At 29.9% G+C, this 21,132-nt stretch overlaps 1 protein-coding gene across 1 annotated transcript in view; it reads left to right on the top strand.

Annotated features, from left to right (window-relative positions):
• Positions 1 to 226: 226 nt before the first annotated feature.
• Vps13D (vacuolar protein sorting 13D) overlaps positions 227 to 21,132 on the top strand; it is a 131,022-nt gene continuing 110,116 nt past the window's right edge. The window contains exons 1-9 of the mRNA XM_085823754.1: positions 227 to 391; positions 725 to 839; positions 7,951 to 8,028; positions 8,105 to 8,217; positions 8,336 to 8,413; positions 10,913 to 11,005; positions 18,267 to 18,383; positions 18,465 to 18,590; positions 20,317 to 20,511. Of these exons, the coding sequence (XP_085679880.1) occupies positions 743 to 839; positions 7,951 to 8,028; positions 8,105 to 8,217; positions 8,336 to 8,413; positions 10,913 to 11,005; positions 18,267 to 18,383; positions 18,465 to 18,590; positions 20,317 to 20,511 (897 nt within the window). The 5' untranslated portion in view covers positions 227 to 391; positions 725 to 742. The remainder of the gene's footprint in view (positions 392 to 724; positions 840 to 7,950; positions 8,029 to 8,104; positions 8,218 to 8,335; positions 8,414 to 10,912; positions 11,006 to 18,266; positions 18,384 to 18,464; positions 18,591 to 20,316; positions 20,512 to 21,132) is intronic.

Here is a 21,132-nt window from a genome sequence, read left to right on the forward strand (position 1 = left end):
TGTAAGGCAGCATTTATTTAAGCCGAGTTGATATGATATAAAACGTCTTGATATGAAATTATATTCCATATGTTGAATTCCGAGTAATTAATCCTTTAGTTACTATATGTGTATTATATTTTGGTATTACAGAAGTGGCTTCCTTAGAAGCGGAAACAACAAGCAGAAGGCAATATACAACTCAAATAATGATTACTTCCAGATCTTTTTATTTTTTTAATCTTTTTCTTTTCACGTGCGTCAATATTTATAAACTGTCGGTAATGTTAAGGCGGTTCAAATGCATATTTATTTTTAGTGATGCGTCAGTTTGAAGTATATTCATGAATCTAAATATGTCTATCAAAGTTAGATAGTGTTTATTGTTTTTAATTAATGTACAGTGTTCGAGGTACTTTTCTCTAATTTTGGTTTTAATTGAATTTTAATTAAAAAAATGTGCGCGACCTTAACTTTTCATATAAAAATAAGACGCATTTATCTATGTTTTTTCACCTAAATAGTTTATTAATACTATAAATGAGCTGTTTTTATAAACTGTAAAATTTCTCTACCTTCTATTTAATGTATTTCACGTAGTATTTTTCAAAGATTAAAAGAAAATTGAAACTTCGTTTTTATGAAATCTATTAGCCAGCGGAACCAAATAAAGTGCAAGAAATAAAAAAATTCTTTAGGAATAATTAATTTTTCTTTCTCGTTAACATTTCATTTCTTTTTACAGTGTAACTTCAGCTCTGTCATGTTGGAAGGTCTTGCGGCATGGATTCTCAACACGTATGTTGGAGAATATGTAGAAAATCTAAATACAGATCAGTTGTCAATTGGCTTATTGCAAGGTTGTTTGTCTAATATTTAATATTTTTAAAATTATTGTTAATATTGATTTTTTTATCTGTTCATCATTATTATGTACTGTAGAATTCAAGGCTAAAGTGCAGAATTGCCCATTTATTTGATTGGCGCTTTTTACAAGAGTAAGAAGAATTGGATTTTTGTCAATTTTCTTTGCCTTTTATAAGTGGAAACAGGTCAATGTGTACATGGATAAAGTCAAAGGAGTGCGCAATGCCATTTTTGTGCAATTCTCGGGTGTTTTTTTAAGTGAAAATAGTTTAGTGTGTACATGGATACCGAGTACGTGCAATTCTTAAAAACGCACCAAGCAGTGGGTGATTTAGCACTTTCTCCATGGTGGTCACCTGTTAAGTGCTTCCATAATAAAATGACCACCACTTCTGGCCGTAGTAGTGGCAAAAGCCTAAAAATGACTAGTTCCTCCCATTAAAAAAAAATTTAGTGGAAGCAGGTTTTAGTCAATAACTTAGCATGGGAAACAAGGCACAGGTAGAATGATTCTGAATGATGTGTTTTAAAAATTAAATGAAGCAATTTCATGTCCGTTAATATACATCAAGCATAGTTACCATATTAATTAAAACTGAACTTTTGCACAATTAGAATTTGTGATTTTTTATCCGAAAACTGGTTTATATTTATAAAACTAAAGATAATAAAACATTAGTTTAATAAACCATTTTTTTTCAAAACTTTTGTTCATATTCTTAGTCTGTTATATTTAAGTTATTTATGCACAATTATTTGCATTGTGATTATGCTGTGCTATATATTATAGAGAAAATATAAGAAGGTCGATGAAGAAAGCCACTGTTTTAAAAGGTGTCGATGGAAGAAAAGTGTTGGGGAATCTGTGTGCTAAAGGATGTTAAATAATAAACTAAAAATTAAACAGCTATACATATATGTAAATCTAATTAATCAGCTTACAGGATATCCATAAAAGCAAGAAGTAATTTAACAACCGGAAAATTTGCAGCTTTTATCACCCCATGGGAAATGCTTTATTTTACAGGTTATTCCAATTTTTGCGCATAACTCTACACTGGCAAATATTGTCCTTTCTATTAATATGCACTTGTTGCAGAGCCATTAAATGGGTTATCACATTGGAGATCTTTAAAAGTATTGCTCAGGAAACACAATTTTCGGCATATTTAAATTAAGCACTTTTTCATAAAATATTGTGAAAATTGATAAATTATAGACAAAATTTCTTAGTTAATAAAAATTTAAAAAATAACATTTCATAAAATAAATAAAGCGACAAATACAATTAAAAAAATTTTGCCAAATTGATTTCACTTCACTTCTTATTTCTGCCTCTTTTTTTATTTAGTTACGAGAAACTCTAATATTTCGCATCAATCAACCAAAAATATTTAAATTAATCTTTGTAAAAAATTAGACCTACATATATAATAAATTTTTAATTAACCATAGATCTTAATTTTACACTTTTGCTGTTTTCTTAACACTACAATTGGGTATTAGAAGCAGCATGAATGCAGCAAAGGTTAACTCTAATGTTTATTATATTATTGCCACTAGTTTCCGTGTAACGTGCGTGAAATTTATAAAAATGCGCCAAGCAGTGGGCGATCCTGCACTTTCCGCGAATTCAAATTATCTGACTTCGATAGATCCATATTGCTTGCTTTTTTCTAGGTTAAATTTAATTAAGCTTACTGCTAATTTATTTACTTATTGCAATGTTTCCACTGAACTAAATAACGTGAAAAAAGTACTAGTACTTATGTATTACTGCACATTTTTGAATGTGCAGTAATACATAATTTTTGAAGCTTAAACTACTTTTAATGAATGTATACAGCAGTTCATGTGAGGTGTTAGTATATAAACATTCTGGGGGGGGGATTGTTCTGTATATAGGGATATTGTACTTTCTTTAATGATAACAAGTGTTCCTCCCTAAAAATGGATTAAATAATTATCTTATTAATTTCTTTTCAAGTGTATTGGCCAAAGATCAAAAGTCATTATCTTTACAAAGCATAAACTAGTTTAAATTTCAAATAAGCTATTTCTGTTTATAAAATAATTGGTGTTTACATATTAGCTCAGCCACCTTAGCAGAAGTACCCAAATTTTCAGAATACACTAAACCATGCACAGAATGATTCTTTATTTTTTAAAAGCAATGTTGTAATTGTTATATGCATTCTTTTCTGTGAGTTGCAGGTTCCAGTGGGTTTTAATAATGGTTTGACTTATTTTATGTATTAAACTTAATTTTAAAATAAAGCATGGTAAACATTAACCAGAATTACATATTTTGCTGCAAAATCATTATTGGAAACTGTACTATATTACAGCAGTTTCCACACCGTTCTGATTCTAAAGCATAAGTGACGGATTCGTTTGTGTGCTTTGTCAAGTTCTTCAGTGGAGAGGTGCATTCGTTCTGGCTTTTATGAATGACATGCAGCCTGCCATTCCTTTGCTGTGTTAGGTCTGTGTATGTAAAATATATATGTAATAAATAATGTTTTTGCAATTGTGTTATTCTTTTCTTTGTAAAAAAACTGCCAGACTTTGTCAAGGAGGGTTGGTTATGCCAGTACATAAGTATAAAATAATTCTTAATTTGGGTCCAATAGGTAAATTTTGTTATGCATTTAAAGCAGACATATCTGTATTTAAAACCATTGATAATTTATATTTGAAAGCATATAAATGTGGATTTATCTGGGGAGGGGAACCTGTGAAAGTTTTTTTTATAAAAATGATTTATGTTCTTCAGAAAAAGTTGGGAAAATTCAGTGGTACTTCAGTATGTGTCATTAATCTATTACAGTTCCTTAGACATATACTAAATTAGATATACAGTGGTGGCCAAAATTGTGGACACTTCTGGAAATTTTATGTTTTTGAACTTTGTATGCTTATAGAAAACGTTACTTTTCACAAAATGCAAACTTGTATATATCATTTTAAAGAGAATTTATTACTGAATTTAATACAAAACACAAAATTCAATTATTTGCTATACAAAAAAAGTTAAATGATTATAGTTATCGATATACATTAGATAGTGATGATTGCAGTGAGTTATCAGTACTTAGAAGGGTAACCTTTATTTTTGATTACAGCTTCACAGGGTAACCTTTATTTTTGATTACAGCTTCACAGGCTAACCTTTATTTTTGATTACAGCTTCACATCGACATTTCATTGAGCTGACAAGAGTTTTAAGCTCTTCTTTCGTTATTACATGATGCCAGGAAACAATTATAGCTTCAATTTATTTGATGACTGCCTCTTTCGGACAAGAATTTTCAAACGGTGCCACAAATTTTCGATAGAATTGAGGTCAGGACTGTTTCCTGGCCATGACAACAATTTAATGCTCTTTGTACAAAACCACTCTTTCGATATTTTGGCCGTGTGGCATAGAGCAGAATCCTGCTGAAAAATAAATGAAGCATTGTTGGGAAAGAGATCTGTGATGGAAGGTAGAAGTTTTGGTTCTAGAATAGTGTCAATGTATTTTCTGGCATTCAGTGTCCCATCGATGACATGAAGGCGACCAATATCATCTGCTGACATGCATGACCAAATCATAACACTAACTGGATTCTTCACAGTTGCTTGAATGCAGTCAGGATGTAGCTCTTCTCCTATTCTACATCTTACATATTTTCGCCTATCACTACCGAATAATGATATCTTAATTTCATCACTCCATTTAACTTGTGACCACTGATCATCTGTCCAATTAATGTGTTCCTTTGCCCACTGTAGTCTTTTTTTTTTTCGTTGCTGAAAATTAAGAAAAGGCTTTTTTAGTGAAATTCTACCTCTCAGTCCAACATCTGTTAATCTTCTCCTGATTGTTCTTGAACTGACAGAAATACCAGCATCATTCAGATCACTTCTGATGGCCACTGATGACATTTTTCTATCTTGGAGACATAGTCTTTTTATTCTTCTGTCATCACTAGATGTGGTGCACCTTTTTCGGCCTTTTCCTTCTTTGTTTTTAATTTAATTTGTCTCCTGATATCGTAAACAAAACTTTCGGACTCCAGATGTAGTCACTGAACCACCCACCTGTCTTGCAATTTCAGCATAGGAAAGACCACTTTGTCGTAACACAATAATATTGCATCTCTTTCTAGGTGTCCAATCTACTCCTTTATTTGATGTCATTGCTTCTTGACTAAATATTAAAAATTTTTACAAAAATTCTTACTTGTAATTGCAGTGTATAAGAAACAGGTCCTCCTTGTACAGAACAAAGCAAAATAATGAATTGTTTCAAGTGTAAACATGATGTCAGCTTCTACTGGCAGTTACTAACATTTGATTGGTTCTCAGAACAAGAACAGGGATTGGTTAGGAAAGCTAGACATTACAAACCACTTCATAACTGTGTTTTTTATTTATATTAAAGTACATATTACTTTTTTTGTATTGCAAATAATTGAATTTTGTGTTTTGTATTAAATTCAGTAATAAATTCTCTTTAAAATGATATATATAAGTTTGCATATTGCGAAACGTAACATTTTCTATAAGCATACAAAGTTCAAAAACAAAAATTTCCAAAAGTGACCACAATTTTGGCCACTAATGTACATTAGACAAACTTTTCCAATAAGAAATAAAGGGAAAGTAATTTGTTCCTATAAAAAATGGGTAAAAGTATATTTACAGTTACCCATTGGCGATTTTTGGCGGCACATGGATACAGAGTTCGTGGAATTCTTTGACTAGGCATTGCGCACTACCTTGACCTTATCCATGTACATGTCGACCTATTTTCACTTCAAAACATCAGAGAATGACACAAACTTGGCATTTCACACTCCCTTTGTCCATATACACACTGATATATTTTCACTTAAAAAGTCAAAGGAGTGCCCAATTCTAGGTGAAAGTATATTTACGGAAAATTCAACTACTCAGGTTACCATAAGTGAAACAACAACTTGGCGATAAATGACACAACAAATTTGCGATAATACAATACGATTCAGTTTACTCTTACCAAAAAAATGTTATTATATTACTGTTTTAAAATACAGAAGCAGTATATACACCATGTATAAATGAAGCACTGCAGATGATACTGTACATAAATCTTTTTCTGCTATCAAGATCAAAAGCAACTTTTCAACATGTTGTAATGTCTTTGATCTTTCTTTGGTTGTCAATTTCACCCCATTTAGAATGCTAGCCAATTTAATATCTTTACTTTTCAGATTTATAGACACCATCAACTTAGTATATGCTGTACAATATCCAAATATCAGATATGCATGCCATTTTCATACTTTTCAAAAATCTCATTTTTTTCCCTTTTTTTACATCCATGGTAATCCTAACAATTTTCTTCATTACTTGACTTTTCTCATTAACTTTCATAAAACTCAATGAATGTATGAAATATTTACCTCCCCAAAAAATTCACAAAAATTTTAAGTTACAGTGTAGTTTTTTACTGAATCAGGTATACTGATGCTCATGGGATGTCATAGCATTGTTTTGAAAGGTGAGCAAGTGTATTGTGTGCAGTCATGACTCATTGAATTCAAGTCATATTCCAAACAATATATATATTGAGTTGGATGTATTTCAAAGTTGATGTAGACTGTAGGCTCAGATACCACTGTAATTACAATATAAAATTTCATTTCACTCATGGAATTCATTGACAGCATACCATAATGTTTCACAAGGGGAAAAAATAGCATACAGTGATATATTGATAAGATTTTTTGTTTTCACAGTTCTGAGGTTTACTCAGTGGCTGACATTTGTTTTTGGGCATTTATGTTTTTCAATTTTATTTGCAAATACCAATTACTAATTACTAACAAAATAACTTTATTTTTCTTTGACATATGATATTGATATTCTTTTTTTTTTTTTTTTTTTGGTTAGTGTTCCATAATCGGGATGAGCGCCAAACTTGGTGAGAGTTTTTATTTTACACAATTTTAATTTGGTTGTGGTTTCCAGCTGTATGTTTTCTTGTGGCAAACCTAGAGTTTTATTTCGGTAATTGTAAGAGTACGAATTTAGTGTAGCCAGAAGATTTTTTTTAAAAATTTAATCTTGAAATACTGTGCTTGTTTTTAAAAGTTTTACTGTTTATTATTATATATATATGTTTATATTTATATAAATATTTGCAGAAGGTTAAGCTGTTGTTGGTGGGAGAATGTTGGATTTCAGATGACTTGAAGTTATGGATGTTTTCATTTAATTTAGTTAATTACTTTTTTTAGTTTTGTTTTTTGCATGTGGCAGTCGAAAGATGTGGAATATTTAAAGTTTTGAATGAAAGTTGTTTAGTGTGTTGAATTCCATGACGTTGTTTCATTATTTAATCAGTTTGATTTCTTATTCTGTTTACACATAAGAATCACTGTTCACCACTGTAAACAAAAATTTGCTATTCTGTTTACGTTTAAAACTCACTTTGCAGTGCTCTGATCTGATAAGTGTGTATATTTATTTATTTAATAATTATTTACAAGAATTATTTATTCTACTATTTTATGATGAATTACATAGATAGAACTGTTTTTACTTGCAAAGCTTTTAGACTTTGTTTTACTCATCTAGTATTTTATCATCTCATTTTACTATTCTGTTTACATAAAATAACGGCATTTCACTACTGCAAAACTTAAAAGTTACTATTATGTTTTATGTTTAAATATCACATCTTAGTGATTTCATTGCCACCAAAATAATCCGCCAAATTTTGAAGGCCAAGATAATTTGGCGCCAACTTACTCTGCTTATGGAATGTTAGCCCCTTTTTTTTTAAGACCTGCTTGTTTTAAAAAAGATTTTTACATTGTTTTAGATTAAATAAAAAAATTATTCAGAAAATTCTGAAAATCAACTCGGGTGAGTAATCAGGCAGTTTGAACAAATGGTTTATTTGGGGAAAAAAAGGCATCCATTTGTCGGAATTTCTCAAATATCTAGCTCGGCTGTGGTTACTATCGGTCAGGGAGTATAGAAATATGCTATATTTGAAATATGAATTTATAATCTTGTGAAGGAATTACTAATATACAATTTTGTAAAAAAATTCTTTATATTTTATAGGGGAAGTGGAACTTGAAAACCTGCCTTTAAGGAAAGATGCTTTAAGAGGTCTTGAGCTTCCAGTAGAGGTACATGCAGGTAATAATAAAATAATATGATTTATTAGTAAATGCTTTTGATTTTGTATTTTAAATTAATTAAAAATTTTTTGAAGGCTTTGTTGGAAAGATTAAACTTCAAATTCCAGTCAGTAGATTACGGAGTGAACCTTGGGTCATATTTATTGAACGGTTGTTCTTAATCGCTGGACCAGTCGTATCTTCTGAAGTTAGTTAATACTTGCATTTTAATTTTTATTTTAAATATTCATTTCTTTTTCTGTTTATGCTTATTTTTTTTTTTTTTTTTTTTTTTGAAATTTTTATTTGATTTCAAACACTTTCAGTATGATGAAAATGTGGAAGAAAAAATTGCATTATCAAGAAAGCAGGCTCGCCTTGAAAGTTTGGAAGCAAAATTTAAGGTAAATAATTTAATTTCAGTAGTAGTGCTGATTTTAAGTAAGAAATATATCAGAAATTTATATCATTGAATGAAAAAGGGAAAACTCATTACTTTTTTTTCAAAAAAAAGATAGATTTAGATTTTTAAAGATAAATTTATCTACAATTTTTCAATGGGATGGAATAAGAAAACAATGAATGCTGAAAAAAGGGAACTCTTTATGCATTGTAAATAAATAATATTTATAAATTTAAGTATGAATATGTTGCACCAAACAAAACTAATATTTAACAAAAAATTATGTTCATTGTTCTTATCTTGATTAAATTTTGCTGCAAGTGAAAATCTGATTTTTCAAAATTTAGAATGTTTTCAATTCATATTGTTGCGTTTTTCTTTCTTTCTTCTGACACAAGTTGTTACGTTATTTTCTTCCTTCACATTCTTACGTGGTTCATAGATTTGGAGTGAATAATGACAACACTGGATGAAGTAGCAAAACACACTTTATTTATCAATATTAATCAGGACAGCTCCAAAACACTTTTACAGTCGTCGAAGATCTACTATAAACACGCTGGAACAATCAGCGACACAGCCTTCACACTGTCAGGCAATAATGGTGGAGACAACTGTCACACTGTCAGGCAATAATGGTGGAGCTTCCTGCAAAGCACCCGACTCTGCTTTCCGGAGTATAGCTCTACTTGGTCATTCTTGGAACTCCACGTACTCTCGAGACTCTCCATGCTACAACTTGCGATGCACTCGACGACACACAGAGCACAGCTCCAGCAGGGTTTATAGAACTTTCGGCTTGTGTTCGAGAACATTCTGGGCTAAACCGGTAAGAATTCGTTCCAGAAGGTTCTCCATCTGTCCATGGCATATCGGCAATTTTGTCGCCAAATGGACGATTTCTCGCCAAATGTAGGAACCCTGCCTTCTCTTGCCATTTGTATGGCAACCCTAAAATTGCTTTGTTTGTGCTTAGAAAAATGCTTTAATTTGTTTTTTCCTCTTGTTTATTCTTATTTTCCTCTATATTTGATGTAGATCCAAACTGAAACCTAACCTTTATCATCATGAACAAATTGGTTCAAACAAATTATCAAAAAAAAAAAAAAAAGTTATGAACAGGGTCTGAAGTTTCAAACAATCGAATCAGAAACAAATAATTTTCAGAATATTTTGAGATAATCTCTGAATCTCTGACACAGATTTAATACTTAGGGGCTTTGATATTTGCCATTCCTTCACTCTCATTAACAAAGCCTGGAGGCAAATGATTTACAGGACAATGAATGGGACTGAGAAAAAACAATGTCTGAATTATGTGGCAGGCAGAAATTAAAGGCTTTGAAATTTTGAACTTTTTTTTCATTAATTTTTGGCATTGTATCTAAACGAAACCATGGGCTTAGAAATTAAAAATGAAGATGTGAATAAGTTAAAAGACCCCCCCCCCCCCCCCCCCCGAAAAAAAAAAAAAAAAGAACAAAGTCCATAATTATCCGGAATGATCTATAATCTGGACCTCAAAGCAACAAACTTTTTTTTTTGTGTGTGCGTTACGTATGCGCATTTAATGTATAACAGGTGGTATAAGCTAGGCTAAAATTATCTTTACTGATTCTCAGTCATTTCAGTTAATGCAAATTGCGCTGTTCCTTAATCTTCTAATTAGATCTGGCTTATTATTTTTTGCAGACTGTTAGAGCAATTTTATAAAAATTAAGCTTGAACTTTCAATCATGTCAAAAAGAGTTTCCAATTCTGGAGCTGCCAAAGGCCAGCTATCATATTTCATAGTGAGGACGATGAAGATGAAAGCCGTAAATTTGAAGGTTTTCGGACATCGCAAACTAAAGGTGAAATTTTCTAGTTATTCGATTTTGTAAAGAAATGTGGAAAAGCGGTAATAAATGAAGATGATATAACAGAAGTTTTTTGTTGCGACGACAATGCCCTATTCATCAATCAATTAACGGACGTCGAAATCTGTAGTATGGTTCTAGATCCAGAAAATACCACTTCCGATAGTGAAGAAAATTTTTTTTCGGTATTATAATCTAAAATATTGAGCACGTCTGGAAAATATTCTGTAAGCTCTAAAAGTCTATTATAAATTTCTTGAAGTTGTGAAGAAGTGTAAAGATTCTTGAAGTCATAGCAATTGACATCATAGACTTCTTCGAGGGTTCAAAAGAAGTAAAGTTTCATTATATGCAGATTTATTACTTGTCCTTTATAAATTTATATTATCATTAAGAAGATTGTAACAGTTTAAAAATTGCACGATATTTATAGTAATCCATATTATGAGCTTAAAAGCAGTCAAATGTTATTGGTTTAAATGTATATTCCATATATGTGGAAAATGGTAAAAATTTTAATTAAGTTCTAAAAAAAATACAGTAAAAATTTAATAAAAAAATTTAATTAAATTTTTACTGTATTTTTTTAAGAATAAGCTGCATTAAATAATAAGACATTGATGTAGATTAATATATGATAGGGTGTCCAAGATGCCAAACATGGTGATTCATATTATACAAATTGGATGAGTTATGGAACATCTTTGATGGCTAATGTGATAGAAAATGTTCAGGTAATAGCTATTTTTGTTATTATTATTATTATTATTATTATAGTGAATACTAAAAAAGGAAAGAGAATTTACTATATTTGTGTGACTATTAATTCACCTTCTCATTTTTATTTGGAGAGAAATTTGCTCATTAGGCTATTTCAGTGGTCTTCTATTCTAATGTAGTTCTATTGCAGTTATGTTGCTTGGAACCCCTGGGTTCTGCAAATCAAACCCTGGGTTTCCACAAGGTGGGTGACACCTAGAACACACATTAATGCTATTTATGAGAAAATTATATTAATTTTATTATCAGAATCTGTTTATAAATATTCTTGAAGAGACTGATAAATTAGAAATTATTTATTTTATGTTTCTCTGTATTTGATTTGCTGACTTTTAGTTTTTATTTTGCTTTAGTTTTTGTGTTAATGACAAATATGTTGCTGGTGAAGACTGTAGCAGTGAAATTAAAATTCTGAAACTATTTTAAAATTCCAGTTACATTTTTATTTGAAAATACAATGCAAAAACATTTTGATTATCTAGATTCTAGACTAACTAGAATCACAGCCCATTTCGGATGTTTGAAACAACTGCGTAACAGGTTTATATTTTTCTCCTAAGCCAAATATATGCAAATTAAAGACTTCTCCTTCTTTTTTTTTTTTTTTTTTTTTTTTTTTTTTTTTAGTCACAGGTAGCTCTCATATAACATGGTAGATAGATTCCTATAAAATGCTGTGTTGTGTGAAACCATGTTGTATGAGACCCAGAGCTAGTATAAAGGGGGGGGGGTTACATTCCGAAAATTTATTAAAAACAAAACAAAATTTTTTTTTAAAAATTCTACATAAACAACTGAATTTTTTAAAACTATAAAATATATATATGTACAACACAAAACAAAAAATATCACATATTTTAATTTAATGCAACTTTAGTGTAATAAATTTCTTCATTGTCACTGCTCAGTATAATCAACCGAGAACGTTTTTTTGGTGGAATGAGATGGCTTTTACTTCAGAATTTCTTTCTTCATTTAAAGTTCTGGCATTTTCTTCCCTCTTTAAAAAATCTGTAATTTTATTTGCTTACTAGTTCTTACCGGGTCAATGTAAATTTCTCGATATAGAGCTAGACAGTTTTGCAGCTCCCTTTTGAATTTTCGGCTTATTTCAGTGGAAAGATCTGTACTCGAGAAAAATGATTCGAGATTTTCAGCTAAGCCTAGGCCTTCTTTTAATTTTTTTAATGTTAAATTATGAACTGCACTATCTTCATCAGTGCTAGGGTCCTCAGAATCGATTTGATTTGTGGCTTCGGATGGCATTTCTATCAAATCTGTTTCGTCAATTTCTTCTTCCGCTAACAAATCTTGAACGCCCTTAATACCCATGTCGACAAAACCTTCACTTCCAATTGTTTTAGCAAGTTTTAATAAGCCAACAATTTCATTTTTTGACAATTCACGCACATTTTTTATTTCATCTAAAGAGGGACATATCTTTTTCTAACATGCATTTAACGTTGATGCTTTCAGTTCTTTGAGGGCGAAAGAGACGATGTCGATACAGTGCTTGATTGAAAATGTCTTCCAAACTTCCATTACCTTAATTGATTTTGAATTGGTTACGTCTAAAGTGCACTGTAATGCTCTTCTTATGTAATATGTTTTAAAGGTATAAATAGTACCTTGATCCAATGGTTGGAGTAATGAAGTAGTGATAGGTCTACCACCTATTTTATGAACATTATTTTGACATTGGGATGATTCAAATCTTGTGGGTGACAGGGGAGCATTATCTAATAGTAATAGAGCCTTAAAGCTCAAATTTTTCTGCCTGAAATAACATTCAGCGTCTGGCACAAAACAATTTAAAAGCCAAGCTGTAACTTCATAATCAACATCCTAGCAGCTTCATAATCAGATGAAGATTCTCCTTGACTTGTTATGCTATGAGTTGCAAGAGGCTTTTTGAAATTTTCGAACCAACCTTTACTTGTCAGAAAATCTGAGTAAACAGAAAATTCTCCATGCTCTTTAAGGTGCTTGAAAATTTTTAATACTTTTTGTTTAAATGATATTAACATCCAACAGAATTCTATTTTGACAGCTATCATCAATCCAAATGCTGAGTGCCTTTTCCATCTTCTCAATTGTTGGCCCCGAACGGAAGGGGGGGGGGAAGGACAAACTGCCCGTTTTACGAATGTCGAAGATCCTGCAGCAACTGAATTTCTTATTTCTCTTTCATTTTTCTTAATAGTCTGGACTGTTGCTTCATTCAAATTAAAACTTTTTCCAATGTGAGATGTTTTTTCTCCTTTTAAATGACAGTTAAAAAATTTGTATCTTTAACTTCTAAAGAAATGAATTTCCTCTTAAGCATTGTTTTTTATCTTTATCAGAGCAGCATTGGGGCTGAAACTTAATGTCTTAAAGATGAAAAAGTTATTCTTTAACATGCCCTGGCTAGACGCAGACTGACGAACTGCAGCATGAGACACTTTGGTTTTCAGCTCACGGACACGAGGATTCGAATTTTGGAAGACAAATGTACAGGCCGTGCATTTTAAAGCACTTATTGTGACCTCATGTTGTTCACCTTCTGCGATAGCGAGGTTTCTTCATTGCTATCTGGTAATTATGCTCTCTTAAAACTGGGCATTGTTTCTGTTGTGCAATTGTGCTTTAAGGTCCTGGAAAGAAATGATTTTCCTCTGTTACCAGCTAAGAATTCAATGGTAACTCTCCACCATGGGGCTCGTCTTTCTGAGGTTTGTTCTTAAGTGTACCGACAGACAACTGGCTGAACAAGACAACTGGCTGAACTTCTGAAACGAGGATTCTTATATGTTAAATGACTATATGGGTGCTTTGCTGAATATGGAAAATCTTCGTGCAGAGTTCATTAAATTTATTTGCATTGCTTGGGCAATTTTATTATCGTGTTAGAGAAAAACCGTGTTGTAGGAATTTTTTTGCAATTTATGAATTGTGTTATAGCGAAACCGTGTTACAGGATGCCCTGCTGTAGGAGGGCTACCTGTGTTTTATTTCAACAAAGATTACACAATTAAAAATATTTTTATTAAAAAAAAAAGAAACAAAACAATTTTTTTATTTGCTCAAACACATAATTCTTTCTTTATCTGAAATAAAGCATTGAAATTAATTGGTATTGTTATAGGCTAAAAAAGTATGTGCAATAATCTCCCAAATGAACTGAGGTAATATTAGGGATGATGTCCACAAAAAATATATTAGCAATCATGTAGTATGCATGGTTAGTTATTTATTTCCGAAATTTACTTGAAATGCTCTTTTTGAAATCAAACATGTGATAAAATGGGGGGGGGAATAAATTATTAAAATAACAACCACTTTCAGTACCAGCATAAAAATAAAAGCATAAGTTTAATAAAAAAGAGATATTAATAAATATATATCAAATTCAATTAACAGTGAGGAACTAAAATTTTGAGAACTGATTTTTTCAAAACTGCATGTGTGATTTTTACAAAGTTTGGCAGTTTAGTATAATTTAAGTCATAGAATCAAAAATATGGAAAAAAAATTGCATGCCATTTCAGAAAAAGTCCTCTTTTTTGTGTAAAAATACCTGTATTAAAACAATGCTATATATAAATCAAATACATATCCCACATCGCACTTTCGAGACATGAAAAACACAAGTTGAATTTCGTCAGAACAGGAGATATAGAACTGTCTCCCCCTTTTTTGTGCGCAGTGTACTGTTGTGGGTAAAAACAGTTTTTTAATACTGGGGTTTCACCTGCTCTTACTGCTGTTACCTTTTTGCATTTCCCATAAAGATTTTATTCTGATATAATTTTTCCGTCATTCTGAAATAAACAAACTTCAGCCCTTTTTTAGACATGGCCCAGTTAACCTGTAATGTGGTTAATCATCTCCAGTATAGCTGAGAGTTGACTGTATTCTAATTTATATTTTATGTATGTAAACATACTGCTTTCTGTTCAACTAAAATTAAAAATATAGTTTTTTTATTGATGTAAATAATGATTTAACAATGTGATAAATGAGGATTCTAATGAAGTTTTTCAAGGATCAGAAAATTAAAAAAATTTGGTGCTTGTTATTTTGCCAACAACCAGTGATTAATTGAGAAGTTTTGCAGCATTTATCACCAAAAAATATAGCAAGCCTAAAACCATAACCAAAACCAAGTAATAAGAACTGTAAAAAAAATTTTTTTTTTTTGCTGCTCGTAAGAATTTTAAAAAAAAAAAAAAAATTAGTGGTAATTTTTAATTTACCATCGAGTCAAAATGAAGCTATTAAATTCTCCCAGTAAAGAGGTATTTTACCCTCCATCAGAATTTGTGGAAAGAAGTATGAGGTGAATTTATATATCATCACAGAAACCATATAGAGACATAATGTGAAAAATTAACTGCTGCAAATCAGACATGTACTGAGAAAGTTCTTTTAAAAATTATATTATTTAAAAATGTTTTTTTTTGGGGGGGGGATAGAGTATGGTGCCTAAATTTGGCCATTTGAGATTTGTTCCCTGGGACTTTGGTTTTCGTTAAAACCAACAAATACAAAACTTCTTAAGAGAGAAAGCTTATTAAAATCAATAAAATACATTGTAAGCAATTTGCAAACTGTCAAGAGTATCTAAGAAAGCAACATACAAATTTTTAGAATAATATATAATAAAAGCACGACTATCTGGAAAGTTTAGGGAATACTGAATTCCGGATATGTGAAAATTTTACATAGTTGAGCTTATAAGAAGCGCAATTGACATTAGGAAAGCCACATTAATAGAAAAAAATTCTGCTCTAAAATTTTAAACACATTCATCTTATTTGCTAACAAACTTGAATACCAAAAGCTGACATTTAAAATTAAGATTTTCTTTTTTTTTGGGGGGGGGAGTGTATTTCACTTTTATAAAACCCAACATATTTTGTAGGCCCAATAATGAAATCCTGCCTAACATGGAAGTTGGCTGAGATGTTGTCAATTATTGCAGTAGAAATTTAAATGAACACATCGTTCTTTATTTGGTCATAATAATGTCATACAAATTATGGGTATAACATATAAAAAGGTTAAATCATTTTTCATATTACATTGCCATTGTTTATCCTTTTTCAGAGTCCTGTAATAGTGGCCTTTTTTTTTAATGCCCGGGCCGTGTAATTTCGAAAGTAGTCCACTTCATGCAATCCCACTTATTAATAATATTTTCAAAATGTAAGAAAAAATAGAATTTAAATCTTCTCTATAAAAATTAAACCAGCTTATCAAGACTTAATCAAATTTGCATTAAAATAAAACAAACTTCTTATAATTATGTTGTATGTCTTGCTTATCCATTATTGGTGTTAAATCACACTGCTTGGTGAAATATATACATGTTAACAGTATTAGGAGCTTTATGATGGCATTACAAATCTCTTCTTTATTAATTTTTTTTTAGAAAATTTTTCCCTAATATTCTAAAAATATTCTGGTTTCTTGAGCTTTTCAATTAGTTAAATGCCAAATAGTTGGGCTTTTACTATATCATAAATTTATTTAATAAATCTATCTTCTCTGTTCATTGTTTCAGTTCAATGTAGAAAGAGCATCTTTAATGCAGTGTGCATAACTTGACACATTTCTAGTTATTTTCTGTGATGTAGGCTTCAGTAGTTTGATTATAGTACATGTTAAAATGTAATTAATTACCTGATAAAATGCATATTTGATTTTATCAGGTAATTAACTGGTGTGACCAACACATTACTACCCAAGCTTTAGCAACTGTTGTCACTGTAGAAATGTTGCACTGTCATATATTGACTGAAAGCTCATACATTTCCAGTGGCTTGTGGCCATGACAGAATTATTATAAAACTGATTAATGTCATTCAGCTGGACTCTCAATTTTGTTTAATTTTAACAATTTTTCTAAATTTATTACACATCCATACACCATTAACTTTATGGATTGACTGCCAGTACCTGTAACTCATAGCATATCTACACATAGGTCTCTGGTGACAAACCTTTAGGTCACCAGTGTCCTTCACTTTAATTGTATCTTTAAAGTTTATTCAAATTTACTCTATTGCCCTACATTGGTGACCTAAGGGTAGACCTTAAAGTGGCGATCACTATCACTTACAAGTTACATTTCAAGTGATCCTGTATCTGTAAGTTTGTGATGAATAACAACCTTGACAGAAATTGATGAATTTTGATTTAATTTTAATTAAAATATTTTTTAATGTATTGCTGAAAAGCACCAACATGACATACTGGTTTAAATTTAATTAAAAAATTATTGAAATTTACTGCACTACCTTGCATGTGACCCAAAGCTAAGTCACAATGGCTAGCAACTTTGAAGGACACTAGTGTCCTTCAAACGTAATTTTAAAAATCTGTCTGAATTTACCTTTCTTTCATGGACTATGCTGTAGTGATGGATTGGTTGAGAGTAATTGATACTCAACTTGGCATCAGTACCTTTTAATTTAATTCTAAAATACTTAAATTTAGTTCTCTGCTTCTCCCAATGAAATATGGATTAATTTGTGAGCTCTTCAACCTGGCCAACAGTCTTTATGGGTACCAGTATACTTAATTTTGCTTTAAAATGCTGTGTAAGTAAAATACTATGCATTGGCTCATGTTGAGTATAAATGTCTGTCAACCTGTAGGTAACCAGTGACCATAATTCTTGATGATTACTTTCAGTTTAATTGTGTTTTTAATAATATGCCTAAATTTATATGGTATAATATTATCAATTTTTTAAAAACTTATTTATTATATAATTTTAAATGTTATAAGTCCAGTTGATAGATAATGTTTATTGTTATTTGAAGCTATATTTTAATTGATAAAATTTTTTTCAGTGCCGTTCTGTATAGAATCATCCTCCTGGTTCTCCAGTTGGACCTTTTTTTTTTTTTTTTTTTTTAAATTTTGTATTAATATTTGCAGATTGCTAAGCATATTTTGGATAAAATTGCTTGTCATTCTATATTGTTAGAGAATGGAAAAGTTCCTCTTTTCTTTTTATTGCATTAAATTTTATTCTTCATTTGTAATACCTCTTTATAGCAATATTATTGTTTGAGTAATTATTTTTAAATGCTAGAATGGAAAATTATTTATGACATCTACAAAATTAAAATGAAATATTTTTATTTTTATTGAACATTTCATATTTTTATTGTAACAGTTTTGTACTATCATTTTAGATTGATAGTATCTTTTATGTTATAGCTTAAAATCAAAGATGTTCATATTCGGTATGAAGACAAGGAGAATTATATCAGCCAAAAATTTGCTTGTGGTATCATTATTCATAGTTTATCTGCACAGAGCACAGATCAAAATTGGGTAACATTTTAAATTTTAAAAAAGAATAAATAAAATAAGTAATTATATCCATATGCTTATGATATGTAGTTTTTCGTTCAGGTTTCAAAATTTGTACGACGTGATGATAGTGATTTTATGTGGAAATTACTGGAACTGCAGGGTCTTTCATTATACTGGGATACAGATACTGATCATTTCAATCATCTGGATCCAAAAGATATTATGGTAAGTATATAACATAAGGTCTATGAATTATTTTGTTTAGGAGGATATTGATGCTGCATTTCATTTTGATAATTCATTAACTTTTTTATCTACATAACTCAAGTTATCTGCTCGATTCAGTAAATTGATGTAATTTTAATCACAGGATTTAAAACTGTTGGAAATCCAACTTCAAAGGAAGTTTCCTTTTTTTCATTCTGTTGTGTTATTTTATCTTAATTCTAAAAAATAAAAAAAATATAAAACAAAGTATTTTTTACTATTCAAACAAATGAAATGGGGGAAAAAGAGTGCTTAAAACTAATAAGCTTTTAAACTGATATATTTTATTATTTATTCATTGAAAGTACTTTCTATGTATTATTTTTAAGTTAATTATTGTTTAACAAATAGTTTTTAGGATTTAATCCTAATTCAGATGGCTTTTTTAAATTTGATGTATAACTTTTTTTACATGTTTATGATATTTTTCAAAACTTGGACATTTTATTAAAAAGCTTTTAATAATTTTAAAATATTAAAATATTTTAATACTTAATTTGCCAAACATTTTCATACATACTGATATTTCAATATTTAATGTTTTAAAAAGAAACTTTTAATAATTAATAAGCTAATTGAGATAGCATTTTTAGTATACACTATTAGCAGCAAATATATTATATTATACTTATATATATATATAAATTTTGGAGCTTTTTGATAATCTATACACCACTGAAAAATAGCGAATTTGTTGGTGACTAATTTTTCACCAAACTAGTGTATGAAAGGCAACAAACATTAGCTTAATGAAAAATTCTGAAATTCTTAGGTCCACATCAAGAATTTCATAAAAGAGCAATCGGTTATTAAAAATTAAAAAAGCATGAAACATTTATAATAAAACAGTTATCTTTTTCCAAAAAATCCTTCTGCAATTATTTTTCCACTGTTTTAATGTATGCAGTGATGTTTTTTCACTTAAAAAACATCAGCGAATAGCACAATTTTAACATCTGCACAACTTCAGCATTGTGCACTGTCCAAAACAGACAAATAATATGCTCATGCTTGGATTACCACAAAATACTTTCTGGTGACATCATTGGATTGGCACATAACTATTATGGTGATATACTGTTTCTTTATGAATATTTTTTATGATATTTTGGTGTGGGTGCAGATAATTAGAAATTATCTAAATTTAAAAGCATTTTTTATGGAAATGATAAAAATTTGGTGTAGAATTGCAAAACTAAGAAAACTTAATTTTTTCTTTCCAGTTTAACAAACTTTTAAATGTATGTGGGTTCTCACAAGAGCATGTATAACTAAGCTGTGGTCTAATTAAAACATGTTAGACTTTTTAATACTTAAATAACATTTTGATGTATAATTTATAAGTTTTCTTTTGCATTGCCTCAAAAACAACTTGGTGATTTGTCTCTTTAAATTTTTAAAGGTCATTTTTACATCATTCACAAGAAAGCCTTTGAGTAGACTTTTGAATTTAAAAATCACAAAATTAAATATTACCCCTAGCTGTAGATTTTGTTTAGCAACAAATTTATATAGGAAGTTGAATGCCTAGCAGCTGTAGTTTGATTTTCTAAATAGGCATTTGTTTACTGGAAAGTTATGAAATTGAGGCCAGTTAGAATTTTTTCCACATGAATGAGAATATGTTTTTTGCAGATTGCATTTTCCATGCAATTTTTTTTTTTTTCTTTCCTACTTCCTAAAGGTTGCCATGGCAAAACATATGGAAAATAATACTCCACCAGGTACTCCTTCCCTTTCACATGATTATATTCTTGCACCAGTCAATGCAGAAGCTCATTTAACAAGAAACTGTTCTTCTAAACCACTGCGATCAAGATATATGCCCAGAATTGTTTGTGATATTAATTTGCAAAAAATTCCTCTCTCTCTCAGTGAGGTAAGATTTTCTTATCATATTGTTCTTTTTTTACTTCGTAGAGCTCTAGCTTCAAAGTGCCTAGTTAAGTTGATTAAAGTTTTATAATGAATATGTTGATTTACATCTCATAGTTTTTTTTAAAATAAGGTCTTGGATCATTATTTAAAGAAATAAAGTTCTTAGCCATCTTTAAAAAAAAAAAAAAAAAAAAAAAAAATCATTTATTTTTAAAATGATTTTTTTAATCATACAGCTGTCAAATTGTAAGTCTTTATTGTTAGCTTGTTTATATTTGTGCTGTTTATTATACAGTCAAAAGGCGTTAATCCGGACTCGTCGGGACATAGCGATTCCGGATTATCGATTTTTCCGGATTATAGATCATCAGTTTAAATCTAGTAAGATGGCATGCAGAAATTATAAAATTAAAAATATGAAACTGTAATTTATGAAATAAAGAACAATTATGATCTGAAGGGTATCAAAATTTACAAAAAAAAAAAAAAAAAAAAAAAAAAAAGCTTAATATTTATTTGTTTACTTTATTAAACATTTCTTTCAATGTAAGTTGTTTAAGTTGCTTCGTTTTATGTGATAATACTTTCTCTTTAATTCTATAAACAGACATAATTTCTTGTT

The sequence above is a fragment of the Stegodyphus dumicola genome, chromosome 1 (genome assembly GCF_044657685.1).
Source record: "Stegodyphus dumicola isolate Sdum_Otavi_A_Nest chromosome 1, ASM4465768v1".
NCBI classification, from domain to species: domain Eukaryota; kingdom Metazoa; phylum Arthropoda; class Arachnida; order Araneae; family Eresidae; genus Stegodyphus; species Stegodyphus dumicola.